The sequence below is a fragment of the Nilaparvata lugens genome, chromosome 5 (assembly GCF_014356525.2).
Source record: "Nilaparvata lugens isolate BPH chromosome 5, ASM1435652v1, whole genome shotgun sequence".
Classification (NCBI taxonomy): Eukaryota; Metazoa; Arthropoda; class Insecta; order Hemiptera; family Delphacidae; genus Nilaparvata; species Nilaparvata lugens.
In genome coordinates this window covers 56,591,150-56,603,610 of record NC_052508.1, presented here as the reverse complement: position 1 = coordinate 56,603,610, position 12,461 = coordinate 56,591,150, and the positions used below count along the sequence as shown (strand labels likewise).

General features: G+C 33.8%; 1 protein-coding gene across 2 annotated transcripts; it reads right to left on the bottom strand.

Moving 5' to 3' along the window:
* Positions 1-10,723: 10,723 nt before the first annotated feature.
* LOC120351441 (uncharacterized protein K02A2.6-like) lies at positions 10,724-12,206 on the bottom strand. Of its 2 annotated transcripts, none has more exons than XM_039428841.1 (2): positions 11,045-12,206; positions 10,724-10,984 (listed from the first exon to the last, which is right to left on the bottom strand). In XM_039428841.1, exons 1-2 carry the CDS (start codon positions 12,150-12,152, stop codon positions 10,959-10,961), a joined length of 1,134 nt encoding a protein of 377 aa, XP_039284775.1. In that variant the 5' UTR covers positions 12,153-12,206; the 3' UTR covers positions 10,724-10,958. The 2 variants fall into 2 exon arrangements, with proteins under 2 accessions (XP_039284775.1, XP_039284776.1); XM_039428842.1 differs by having other exon boundaries at positions 10,724-10,987; positions 11,048-12,206.
* Between the last annotated feature and the right edge of the window lie 255 nt (positions 12,207-12,461).

Sequence of the window (12,461 nt, the reverse complement as noted above, 5' to 3'; positions counted from 1 at the left end):
GAATGCATTATCTCTCACTGGGAATGTCAACATTGCTATTTCCAAACTTGTGTCATAAAATGACAAAAACTCCCTAATTTAACTCGGTGTTTACATGTTATAACCTAGAAATACTTTGTATGTTTTGAACAAAGCTGATTCAAACTTTGACAGGGTAAGATCACCTGAAAATCAGAATATTAGGAGAGCATGATTTCAGCTGAAAATATCTTAAACCATCTTATGATGCCAATAATTATAACAGGACTTCCTATACAAAGTGTTCTACAAAAGGTGCAACAGCCAAAGACTAACAATTTTACATGAAATGTGCTACAAAAATTGTTCAGTAAGATTTTCTTACATCGACCTCAGTTTTCGAGATATATCGATTTTCTAAGAACGTCAATAACTAGAAATCTATTATACAAAATTCAATTTCAAAGATATGGTTGGAAAGAGGAAAACTTTCTAATAAAATTTGTATAATTTGTTTCTTTGTTTGACGTTTTTGAACTTGCGATGAGCGTTCAAACCGTTGAATGTAAATTGACAAATGTACTTTTTTCAACATCCTGCACCAGCCTGCAGGATGTGGAAAGAGACTTGAGAGTAATTATTGGAGTGAGAGAATGGAAAGAAAAGGCAGGAGATAGAGAAGCTTGGTGGAGGCCAAAGCCCACATAGGGCTGTAGCGCAAGGATGATTAAGTAAGTAAGAGTAAGTACTTTTTTCAAATTTCAACGCTTATAAAAATTTTAAAAACATCAAACAAAGGAACAAATTATATATGAATCTTAGTAGAAATTTTTTCCTCTTTCCAACCATATTCTTCGAATCAAATTTTCCTGATAGTTTTCTAATTATTGACGTTTTTTATAGATATCAAAAGGTCGATTGAAAGTTCGAACAGAGAAATGTTGAAACCTTATTACCGCTACGTTGCCGTTGACCAATAGTCGCTGGATAGACTGTGTCAATAGTTGCTTAGGCCTTATTTTTGATCAGTGGACGGCCTCAGTCCCCTCGTCATGTATGAACTCTTCCACAGAGTATATAGTGGCTTGGATGCCAGCCTCCATCTCATCCTTCTCTTGAAATCAGAAGACCCCAGCCTTCTTATCTCCTCAGGCAGAAGATTGAAGAAGAGCTTCAGCGCCAACATTGGAAATGATCCCTGAGTCCTTGAAAGTCTACATCTTGGGATGTCAAGGTTATGGAAAAATCCATATACCACGAAAACTGAGGTCAATATGACAATTTTACTGGACATTTTTTGTTGCAAATTTGATGTGAAATCTATAGTCTTTATAATTATTATTTAACGAAAATCCTAAATAAATGCTGTAAATCACCCCGAAGACTTCTGCTACTGCAGACATTGACAACAGGGTTAAAAGCTAGATGGAAATTCGATGAGAACTACTATCCAAAAATTATTTGCCAGCCCGGGAATCGAACCCGGTACCTCCCAATTACCAGACAGGAATGCTTACCCTTACACCAAACTGACAATCTCTGGATAGCAGCGCTCATTTTATACGAAGCCATAGCGGCCAACCAGTTTACAGATGGAATTAAATAGACAATGCATTTATTCAAATGCTAATTAATATATAATTATTATTTAACGAAAATCATAAATAAATGCTGTAAATCTGTATTTAGGATTTTCGTTGAATAATAATTATATATTAATTAGCATTTGAATAAATGCATTGTCTATTTAATTCCATCTGTCTATAGTCTTTGGCTGTTACCATAGAGAAACAATAGCGTAAGTAGATATCCCATGGTATAGGGAATTTATGTCGCAACTTTTACTGTTATCTCAAGCCGATTACTGTCAATTTTTACTGTTTTGTTGGGGTGAGAGTGTAGAAACGGCACAATTTGAGAGACTACCAGCGTCACACAGCTGTATGGGAAAGAACTACGTGAACTATCGGCTTGGGATAACACTAAAAGTTGCGACATAAACGCCCTATACCATGGGATATCTACTTAGGCTATCGTTTCTCTATACTGTTACACTCTATATATTACTTCCTCTATATGTGAGGTTCTGATTGTAAGCACGATCTTTAGAATAAAAGTTACAAGTTTCTAATCTACAGTATCCTGATTCCCTTGATGGTAAAGGCAAACGCATACATCAACAGACAAACTATAGGAATAATTTATGTGAGTGGAATTATCTCTCTACAACAGGAGAGATAATTGAAGATCTGTATGCAGACAGACAGACGTACTGTGTGTGTTGCAACATTTTAACATTTGGGAAGAGATTTTTCCTCCGTCCATCATTTGCTGTGTGCGTTTGTCTCAAGTATCACAGCCACCACTTATTAAAACTTACAAAATACAAAAACCGTTGATCCATCTTATTAACCAGGCCATTGACAAGCGTTTCAACACACCACCCAGAATGTCCTACGAGTGGCTAAAAATCAAATGTTAGTAAGGGAAATGTTACTGATCAGGGAACATTTTGGGTTTTGAGTAGGAACTCTCTTCAGTGGTCAGATTTATTGTGTTCGCTTCGTGAGGTTAGTTAAAGGCTGAAAATAAACTTTCTACTGGTGATATTTTTCGGAGTTTTTTGATTTGTATATCATCAAGCTATCAAAATAAAAAAGTTTTCTCAGGAATTTTTTTTCCGATCATTACTTTTTGAGATATGAGAGCCTAAAGTTTAAATTTTCGGGGCAGAACATTTTAAATTCGGTAAGAGATAATTCCATGAGATTTAGAGGATTGATTTTTCATGGTATTGTTGATCTAGTAAAACAAAAATTTTCTGAAAATATCAATTTTTGATAAAGTGATCCAATTTACTAAAAATGACCAAAAATATCTTTTTGTTGAGTTATTTTGGACTAAAAATGACCAAAAATAACTTTTTGTTGAGTTATTTTGGTAATTTTAGGTGAATTGAATAACTTTATTTAAAATTGATATTTTCAGAAAATTTTTGTTTAAATAGATCAACTTTAGATCAATAGAACAATTTTTGTTTAAATAAAAAAAATCTGATATCAATTTTTTATAAAGTGATCCAATTTACTAAAAATAACTTTTTGTTGAGTTATTTTGGTCATTTTTGGTAAATTTTATAACTTTATTGAAAATTGATATTTTCAGAAAATTTTTGTTTAAATTCAATTTTTTTCAATTTTTTTTTTATTCAATTTATTTATTAAAAACACACAAAACAAGACAAAACAAAATTACAAAGAATTTGAAACAAATAAAACACAATAAAATGTTACAAATATAAAAAACCATGGGCTTTGTGGTTGGGTGAGTTGGAGAAGAGAAAAAAAAGAGAGGAAGATACCTAGCCAACTATGGTTTCCCATGTAATAGGCAGGCAAAAAAGAGAAGAGAAGTAATGAGGGAAAAAGGTAAGGGAGAAATGGGGGGAAGGAAGAAAACAGAGGAATAGGTACTCAAAATAAAGGTAAGCGAGTCCACTGAAAAATGAAAAAAAAAATGCTGGAGCAGAAATCTCGAGTCATATATCTAAATGGAAGAAGAAATTACTGTATGTCCAGTTTTTTATATCCAGTTTAATTTTTCCGCTGATCTTATTGTCCATGAGAAAGTGATTTGGAATGAGGTTTATTATTTTAGTACCTATGTAAATTAACTGCCTCCTTATACATTCAATATTAGTGTTATAGGTTACATATTTGTTAGCAGTGGCCCTTAGATTATAATAATTAAGTGTAGAGTTTATTGTGAGAGGAAAATCTGATCTATATTTTATTAAGTACTCGATTACGGTTTTTATGTATAATTGACGTATAGTCATGACCTCAAAATCACTGAAAACCATATCCGTTGGATAGAGCCTGGGTTTGCTTAATATAGTTTTAATTATCAGTTTTTGTGCTAAAAATAATTCAGCAATATGACAGTTGAAACAGCCTCCCCAAACAACTATGCCATACTGCAGAATTGACTTGACTAGAGCATGATACATCATTTTCAGGTGGTTCTTATTAAGAATTCTGTTAACTTGGTAAAATTTAAAAGATAAATATCTAATTTTTCTACATATGTATTTAATATGAACATCCCATTTAAGGTTTTCATCAATTATGATTCCCAAGTACTTAGTATTATTGACTTTTTTAATGGTGGGACAATCACAATTACCCAAGTTTAAATTGCACTGAGAATGGAGTCTCAAATCTTGATTCTCGTTGGGCTGTCCTACTCTATTTGCAGAGAAAGTTATGTAATTCGTTTTTTCAATATTTAAACTCAAGGTATTCTTATCTAACCACTTCTTGATTAAAAGCATATTATTTTCAGCTATGGTATGAACTTCATTCCATGAATTACCGTGAAAAATAGCTGCAGTATCATCTGCAAAGGATATCACAGTTGAGTATAGAAGTCTTAAATTTAAAAAGTCATTTACATAGAGTATGAAAAGGATGGGAGAAAGTACAGTACCTTGAGGAAGACCATAAGAAGTTAAGTTAGTTACACTAGATTGATCATTTATAGTTAGGGACTGGGTTCTATTACTCAGATAGCTTTTGAACAATTTAAGCGAGACTCCTCTGAAACCATAGGACTCCAGTTTATTGAACAAAGTATTATGAGGTATTGTATCAAAAGCTTTGCGTATATCCAGGAAGACTGCAATAGTTTTCTTATTGGAGTTTATTTTATCAGATAAAGTATTGACGAATTTTATTAGAGCGTCAGATGTACTTTTACCATTTTGGAAACCGAATTGGTTCTTGTTGATTATTTTGTTAAGATTCAAGAAAGAAACAACTCTTGACTTTATTAGTTTCTCCATTATTTTAGCAAGGTTGCTGATAAGACTAATCGGTCTATAATTACAGGGATTAGTCGGGTCACCTTGTTTGAATAGAGGTTTTATTTTGGCTGACTTGAGGTGCTCAGGAAAATATCCCTCCTCAAAGCATCTATTAAAAATGAAAGAGAGAGGTTGAGCTATAAAATTGGCTATTTTCTTCAGCGTAATATTACCTAGACTATCAATACCAGGACTGCAGTTGTTCTTTAGATTTTTAATAGTTGCCTCAACCTCAACTGGGCACGTTGGTCTCATAAAAAACGTGTTATCGATCTGTATTTCAGGAAATCGATCACCAGTATTATCAGGGATATTGATAGTTTGAGCTTGTAATTTACCCACATTTGTGAAATAATTGTTGAGGGATTGAGTATCAAGTTCAGTTCTCTTGTCGTTGATACTGTCCTCACCTATAACTTCGTTTATGCACTTCCACAACTTCATGCTGTTGTTATTACAATTTTCAATTTTCCCTTTATAGTAGACTTCTTTTGCATGATTTATGATCTTATTCAAACCATTACGATAAACTTTATATTCATTCTTTAATATATTGTTATTAGGATCTCTTCTGAGTCTAGAATGCATTTTGTCCCGCGTGATTATTGATCTTATGATGCCTTCAGATATCCAGGGCTTCAGGGGACGAAGTCTGTTAGGTATCTCTTTTACCTTTCTGCATTGGTTGATGCGACTGGTCAAGCGATCGACAAATTTATCCATAATAGTGTCAATGCTTCCATTCACGGTATAGATTTCTTCCCAATCTTCATTCCTTATGCGTTCCAATAGTGCATGATAGTTGGTTCTAGTTAATGTGTTTATCAATACTTTTCTATTATCCTTATTGATAGGAACCTTCACCAAGTTCAGTACAACCGCGTAGTGGTCAGTTATGGTTGTCCTAAATATAGCTCCTTTAATGGACATAGAATGGTTGCCTGAATTTTTATAAAAAATGTGGTCAATGCAAGAATTTGTTGTGGTTGTTACTCTGGTATCACCAGTTATGTAAGACTTATAGCCATTACTATTGAAAATATGCAGATAATCTTGAACAGGAACACTAGTTGAATGTGTATTTATATTCATGTCTCCCGCCACACATACATTTATTCCATTAGGAATATTACTGATTTCATTACTCAGACTATAAAGAAAATTATCAATATTTTGATTACTTGGTGATCTATAAACCCCAATCACCTTCACAATAAAATCATCAATTCTTAGGTCAGCACTAACTACATTAGCATCAGTAATATCGAGTGAAACTTCATTAGATAGATAGATAGATAGATATTCAATCCATTCAACACAGTGTACTCATTATTACACAAGCAAACAGTTGAACGTCGTCAAATTATTACAAATATAAATATAGTCTACTAATTAAAATAGTAGCGAATCCTTCAATGATCCTCCAAATACTCCTGCACCGTGTAGTAGGCTTTGTCTATAAAATATTTTTGAAGGTCGGTTTTAAATCTATTAAGAGGAATGCTGGTGGATGCACGCTTTAAATGTATAGGAAGCTTGTTATAAAATTTGCAGCCTGAGTAACTAGGCTTACCCTCAAAAAGCTTCCTCCTATGCGGCTGAATCGCAAAGTTGTCTCTGCCTCTAGTGTTGTAGGAGTGCGTATCGGAGATAAGTGTCAGGTCCATTCTATTTTTTACAGTATGCATGATCATTCTAAACATGTAAATCGAAGGCACCGTCAGCAGCGACAATGATCTGAACGCATCTCTACAGGGGTGATTAAATCCAAGGCCCGCTATATACCGTATTGCCCTCTTTTGTAGTACAAAGACCCTCTGCATATTTTCCTTTGTGGTACAACCCCAAAGCTCTATACCATATGTGAGGTAACAGTAAAAAGTAGCGAAGTATGCAACTTTAACGGTGTTTTGTGGGACATACTTCGCAAGATTTCTTAAGAGGAAGAGACTTTTACTTATTTTCTTCACAATATTATCAACATGCATTGTCCATGTCAACCTGTCATCAAAGTACACCCCCAACATATTAACTGTATCCGTGCACTCAATTTCATCTTCTCCAATACATAATTGAGGAAGAGTAGCGGCAGATTTGAAGTGGATAGTTTGACTTTTTTTAGAATTAATTGATAAGCAGATTTCATTGAAATACTGAACAACAGAATTTGTGGAGATGTTCATGTCTATTTCAAAATTATTCACATCTTTATCTGAGAAAAAAAGAGTTGTGTCGTCAGCATATAGTGTCAAGTGAACTCTGTCAGATACCGCTGAATGAACATCAGAAATATACAGAAGGAAGAGTAGCGGGCCCAGGATTGAACCCTGAGGGACGCCAAATTTAAGTTTCATTTTGGAAGAGGAAACTTCTCCAGAGGTCGAAGATATGGTGACATACTGAATGCGTTCAGTTATGTATGATTCCAATAGTTGGTAGGGGATACCTCTCACTCCCAGGCCTCGCAATTTAATCAGCAGGACCTTGAAATCGACACAATCAAAGGCCTTCGAGAGGTCTAAGAGAACAGCCGAGGAGTAATTTCCTTTATCTAATTCATCTAATATTCTCTCATACAGATTTATTGCTGCACCAATAGTCGATCTCCCCTTGACGAAACCATATTGATAGGAAGGAATAAGCTTGAATTTGAACAAATAGCTAGTTAATCTTTTATGGATTATTCTTTCGAAAATTTTTGAGAGGGCGGGCAGAATTGAGATGGGTCGATAATTAGCGATATTCGTTTTATCTCCTTTTTTATAGATAGGAGTGACTTTAGAGATTTTCAGGCGATCTGGGAAAACTCCCTGTTCAAGCATTGAGTTTATGATGTTGACAAGAGGGGAAATTAGCTCGCTAATACATTTTTCAATTACACTCATAGATAATCCATCATAACCTTTACTTCGCTTAGATTTTATACTCTTAATGATGGAGAGAACTTCATATGCATTTGTTGGAGAGAGAAACATATTATGGTTTGGTTCAGGCATACTATTCGCAAATCCTTCTCTAGCACTGCTTTTCAATCTCTCTCTTTCAGTTTGCATTCCCACTGACACAAAATGCTCATTAAACATCTTTGCTATCTCACTTGGATTTCTAATCATCTCATCATCAACTTTAATTTCAGCAATCCCGGACTGACTTGTAGTTCTGCTCCCATCAACTCTGAAGCTATTGATCACGTTCCAGCAACTTTTGGATTTGTTGTCAGATTTAGAAATAAAATCGCCGTAAAAGTTTTTCTTTGCTGTGACAACCGCCGCATCATAATGTTTTTTAATTCTATTTATTGCATTCATATCCACCTCTTGTCCTGCCTTCATCCTTTGGGTAGCCATGTTCAGATATAGGCGCATTTGCTCCAACTCCTGAGTTATCCAGTTACCTTTTATGCCAGTTGCCTTATGCCATTGAATCTTATACAATCTTTTATGTACATGCATAATCCATCACATTTATTCTGTTTAGTGAACTTATTTATTGCCGTATATCCAGGAATGTTGAAAATGAACGGCATATCTGCAGTCAACCAGGTCTCCGTTAATATTATAATGTGAATATCAGTTTTCAATTCATTGAGGCAGCAAATGAGCTGATCAAAATTAGCATTCAAACTACGTATATTCATAGACATAATATTGAAACACTCAGCATCTTTATTTCTGTCCTCGAGAAAATGATAGTTCAAATAATCGTCGATTACATCTGTTTCATTTTCTGTTTCTAAAATATTCAGAACTTCTTCAGTGTCACTCATAACTTATATCATCAGGTCCACTTCTCTTTTCCTTGTTCCATTTAACAAGCCCCTCACTATCTATGAATTTAAGTTTCTTAATTAGTTTGTCCACAGCATCATCTACTAGACTGGTTGTTAAATACCTGAAAGTTTCAGTGTGTCTAGACAAAGCGACAATCGCATGGGGCATGCTGTTATAGATTTCATTCTCCTTGTACTTAATTCTGATTAGAATAACATTTTTTTGAGTTAGCCCTTGTGCTTCATGGATAGTGTGAAGTGCAACATCCTCTCTCCACTTTATAATAGATCAACAATCCCATGAAAAATCAATCCTCTTAATCTCACAGATTTATCTCTTACTGAATTTAAAATGTTCTGTCCCGAAAATTTAAACTTTAGGCGCTCATATCTCAAAAAGTAATAATCGGAAAAAAATGTTTTCCTGAGAAAACGTTTTTATTTTGAGAACTTGATGTATACAAATCGAAAAACTTTGAAAAATATCACCAATAGAAAGTTTATTTTTAGCCTTTGCACATCCTTAACTGGCTACCTCCTCACGAAGCGAACACAATAAAGCTGACCACTGAAGAGAGTTCCTACTCGACACCCTAAATCTTTCCTGATCAGTAAAATTTCCCTTACTAACATTTGATTTTTAGCCACTCGTAGGACATTCTGGGTGGTGCGTTGAAACGCCTGCTACACACACATCGATTCTTGGACGGTCGATTTTTTGCCGTCCTTATGAATTCTATCAGATTGAACGGCACTTGACATACATCATCTGTTTGACATCAACTGTTTAATCTAACAGAATTTAAATGACGGCAAAAAATTGTACGTCGAAGAATTGATGTGTGTGTAACTGGCTGTAGAGGTAGAGGTCGGATGAAACCTCGGTTGAAGGAGGTGACGTCATTCAACTACTTTGCTATTTCGCATAAATTGTATTACCCTTACCCCCTAACAAATACTTCTGAATACCGAGGTTAGCGTTACTCATCTTCCCGCACTAGTGTAAACTAAAGAACTTAAACGAACATAATTTGAACATAATTTATTTATTTTAAATAATACACTATATACATATTCTTTGGCACATACTCAAATTCTGAAACAAAATAATCTCATATCCATTATAGTACATCACCATTGAAAGTTCAATAACGATCTAAAACAATTGAGTTCAAAATATAACACAAACATTTTAATACTATCTAAATGATACAAAAATATTTTCAAAATACTTTTGCCACTGCGTTGTATTAGATTTGATTTTTAAGTTAAATAATACCATAATGAGGAATCTAATTGAATTTGAAGACGTATAGTCTTTACTGATTTTTCATTTCACATTGGATTTGAAATAATTTTTTATCAAGACAACTTAATATAGTGAATTCACTTCTCTCCACTAAAATGAGGATTTCAAGTAAAAACTTTCATGATACATCTATTTACTACATTAAAAAAATCATGATCAGTAACAAAAATTAAATTTTTCAACACTGTATGAGTATAATTTTTCATTGAAGTAAATTTTATTTTGAATTAAATTTCATATATTGATACTTGAACATGAGTATCTATTGCCCTCATGTGAAGGCTACTGGTCAAATTAATTAATACTTTGTAAGTGGATTCACTCTACGGTAATGATATTTCACAAAATGAGAAAAATTCAATAACATTTTTGGGTTCTATATATTTCATTGACTAATAAGCCAATATTGTGAAGATGGTTCCTAACTGGAAGAATACAAAACCATGTCTGGATCAATCTGGACTGAATTGATTCAGAATGAAAGTGAGTAAAATGAAAAAAAAAATGAACAATCCACAAAACTTGATGATTGTTAGAACAATTTGAATATGTGATTAAAGTATATTTATAAATTATGGCACGACGAATATTTTTGTGAAACGCATTTGTAGTGTAACGCATTTTTAGTAGTTCACCACATAACTTACTTACTAATAATTTTTATGCGGAGCATGTCAGTAACGTATATGAAAAATAACAGATCCAGCAGAAAATTTAAGCAAGATAGTATAGATATTTTATATGATATGATCGATCAAAATTAAGGAACTCCAAATAATTTTTTCTTCAAGTTCACAATTGAAATACTGTTTAAATATCTTAATAAATTCTTAGCCATTTGAAGCAACCATCTTTATTCACGTAGATAACAAAACTAAACTCAGTAAACAACTTATTATTTTATCAAACAGTTATCATGTGATTAAGTAACATCACATGATATACAAACATCTTCCCCTTTTACTTTCTCAAACATTTCCTTTTTCAACCTTTCCTTTGATTTCATCGTCTTCTTAAAAACCTCTCATTTCTTCTTAATATTCTTCCACTATTGGACTTCACCACATAGGACCGTGGGGCATCAGCTTCATTAATAACTACTCCAGGCTCCCATAATTTTGTTCTCCAATCTTGGATATAATGGGCTGATTTTCTTTGAAATAAGATACATGTTTCCGTGACTGCTTATCGTATGTTTCTTTCTGTTGGAATTTATGGTTCTTCATTTGCACTGCTATTTCTTCCCGAGGAAGTTGATGAAGTTTCAAACTATCTTGAGGATAAGGGAACTTTGTTCTTATCATTCGACCAAACATTAACTGAGCAGGAGAATAATTGAGACCCGCAACACAACTATTCCGATAGTTAAGCAAACTCAAGTTTAAATCGGTTTTGCTTTCAGCACACTTTCTTATCATAGTCTTTGCTATGTTCACTCCCTTTTCAGCTAAGCCGTTAGACTGAGAATAACGAGGACTTATTGTAATAATTTTAAAATCCCACTCCTTTGCGAACTGTATCATTTCTTGGGAGCCAAACGGATTATTATCAGCTATTATAATCTGCGGAATTCCAAACCTGCCAAATAACTGGGATAAAATAGATTTAACAGCCGAACTTGTCTTACTGTTCATTTTTGTTATTTCAAGCCACCTTGAATAATAATCCACAACTATGAGATAAGCTATTCCTTTTACCTCAGCTATATCCACTCCAATTTTTAAAAATGGAAAATCGGGTATTTCATGAGAAAGCATTGGACTTCTTACATTGGACCTTCTATATTTTTGGCAATGCGTGCAAGATTCAGCCAGATTTTTTATGTTTGCTCTTATTCCTGGCCAATAATAATATTTTGAGGCAATGCTGTTCATTTTTGTTTCTCCTAAGTGCGTTTCATGGAGCCTATTCAAGATAAAATCTCTCAAATTCTTGGGTATAATAATTCTTGCATTATAATACAATAGACCCTTGCTAAATTGTATTTCATTTCTTATTTTGAAAAAATGCCTTAGTTCTCCTCCATCAACTATGTTATTAAGCCAGCCATTTTCACAATAATCTATAACTTTCCGAAGAACATCATCATTCTGTGTTTCTGTTACAAATTTATTCAAGCGTTTCTCTGAAAATTCAACTTCGCCATTCTCAGTAACACAATGAACCATATCCGCCATGCTCAAATCAACTTTTCCTTTAAATTTGTCTTGAATCTTCATTGGTATACGTCTCGCTGAACTGGCATTTGGCATTGCGTCCTTTTTTAATCGAATTTTGCACTTGTCGGGGAAACAACCAAGGCCAGTAAACACATTGTTGTTTCTACTTTGCTTCTGAACTTCATCAATTCGTTTCACCAGATTCAACTGAATACAAGCTTCAAGGCCTAGAATCGGTACTGTACTCTCTTTGACCACAACAAAGTTTATCAAATCAAATCTTTTTTCTGATTCCACTTGAGCAGTGAACTGACCCAGAGGTGAAATTTTAAATCCTCCGTATGCTTCTAATCGAACACTACTCTTTTTCAACCTACTCAATAACACACTGTCTTTCACAAT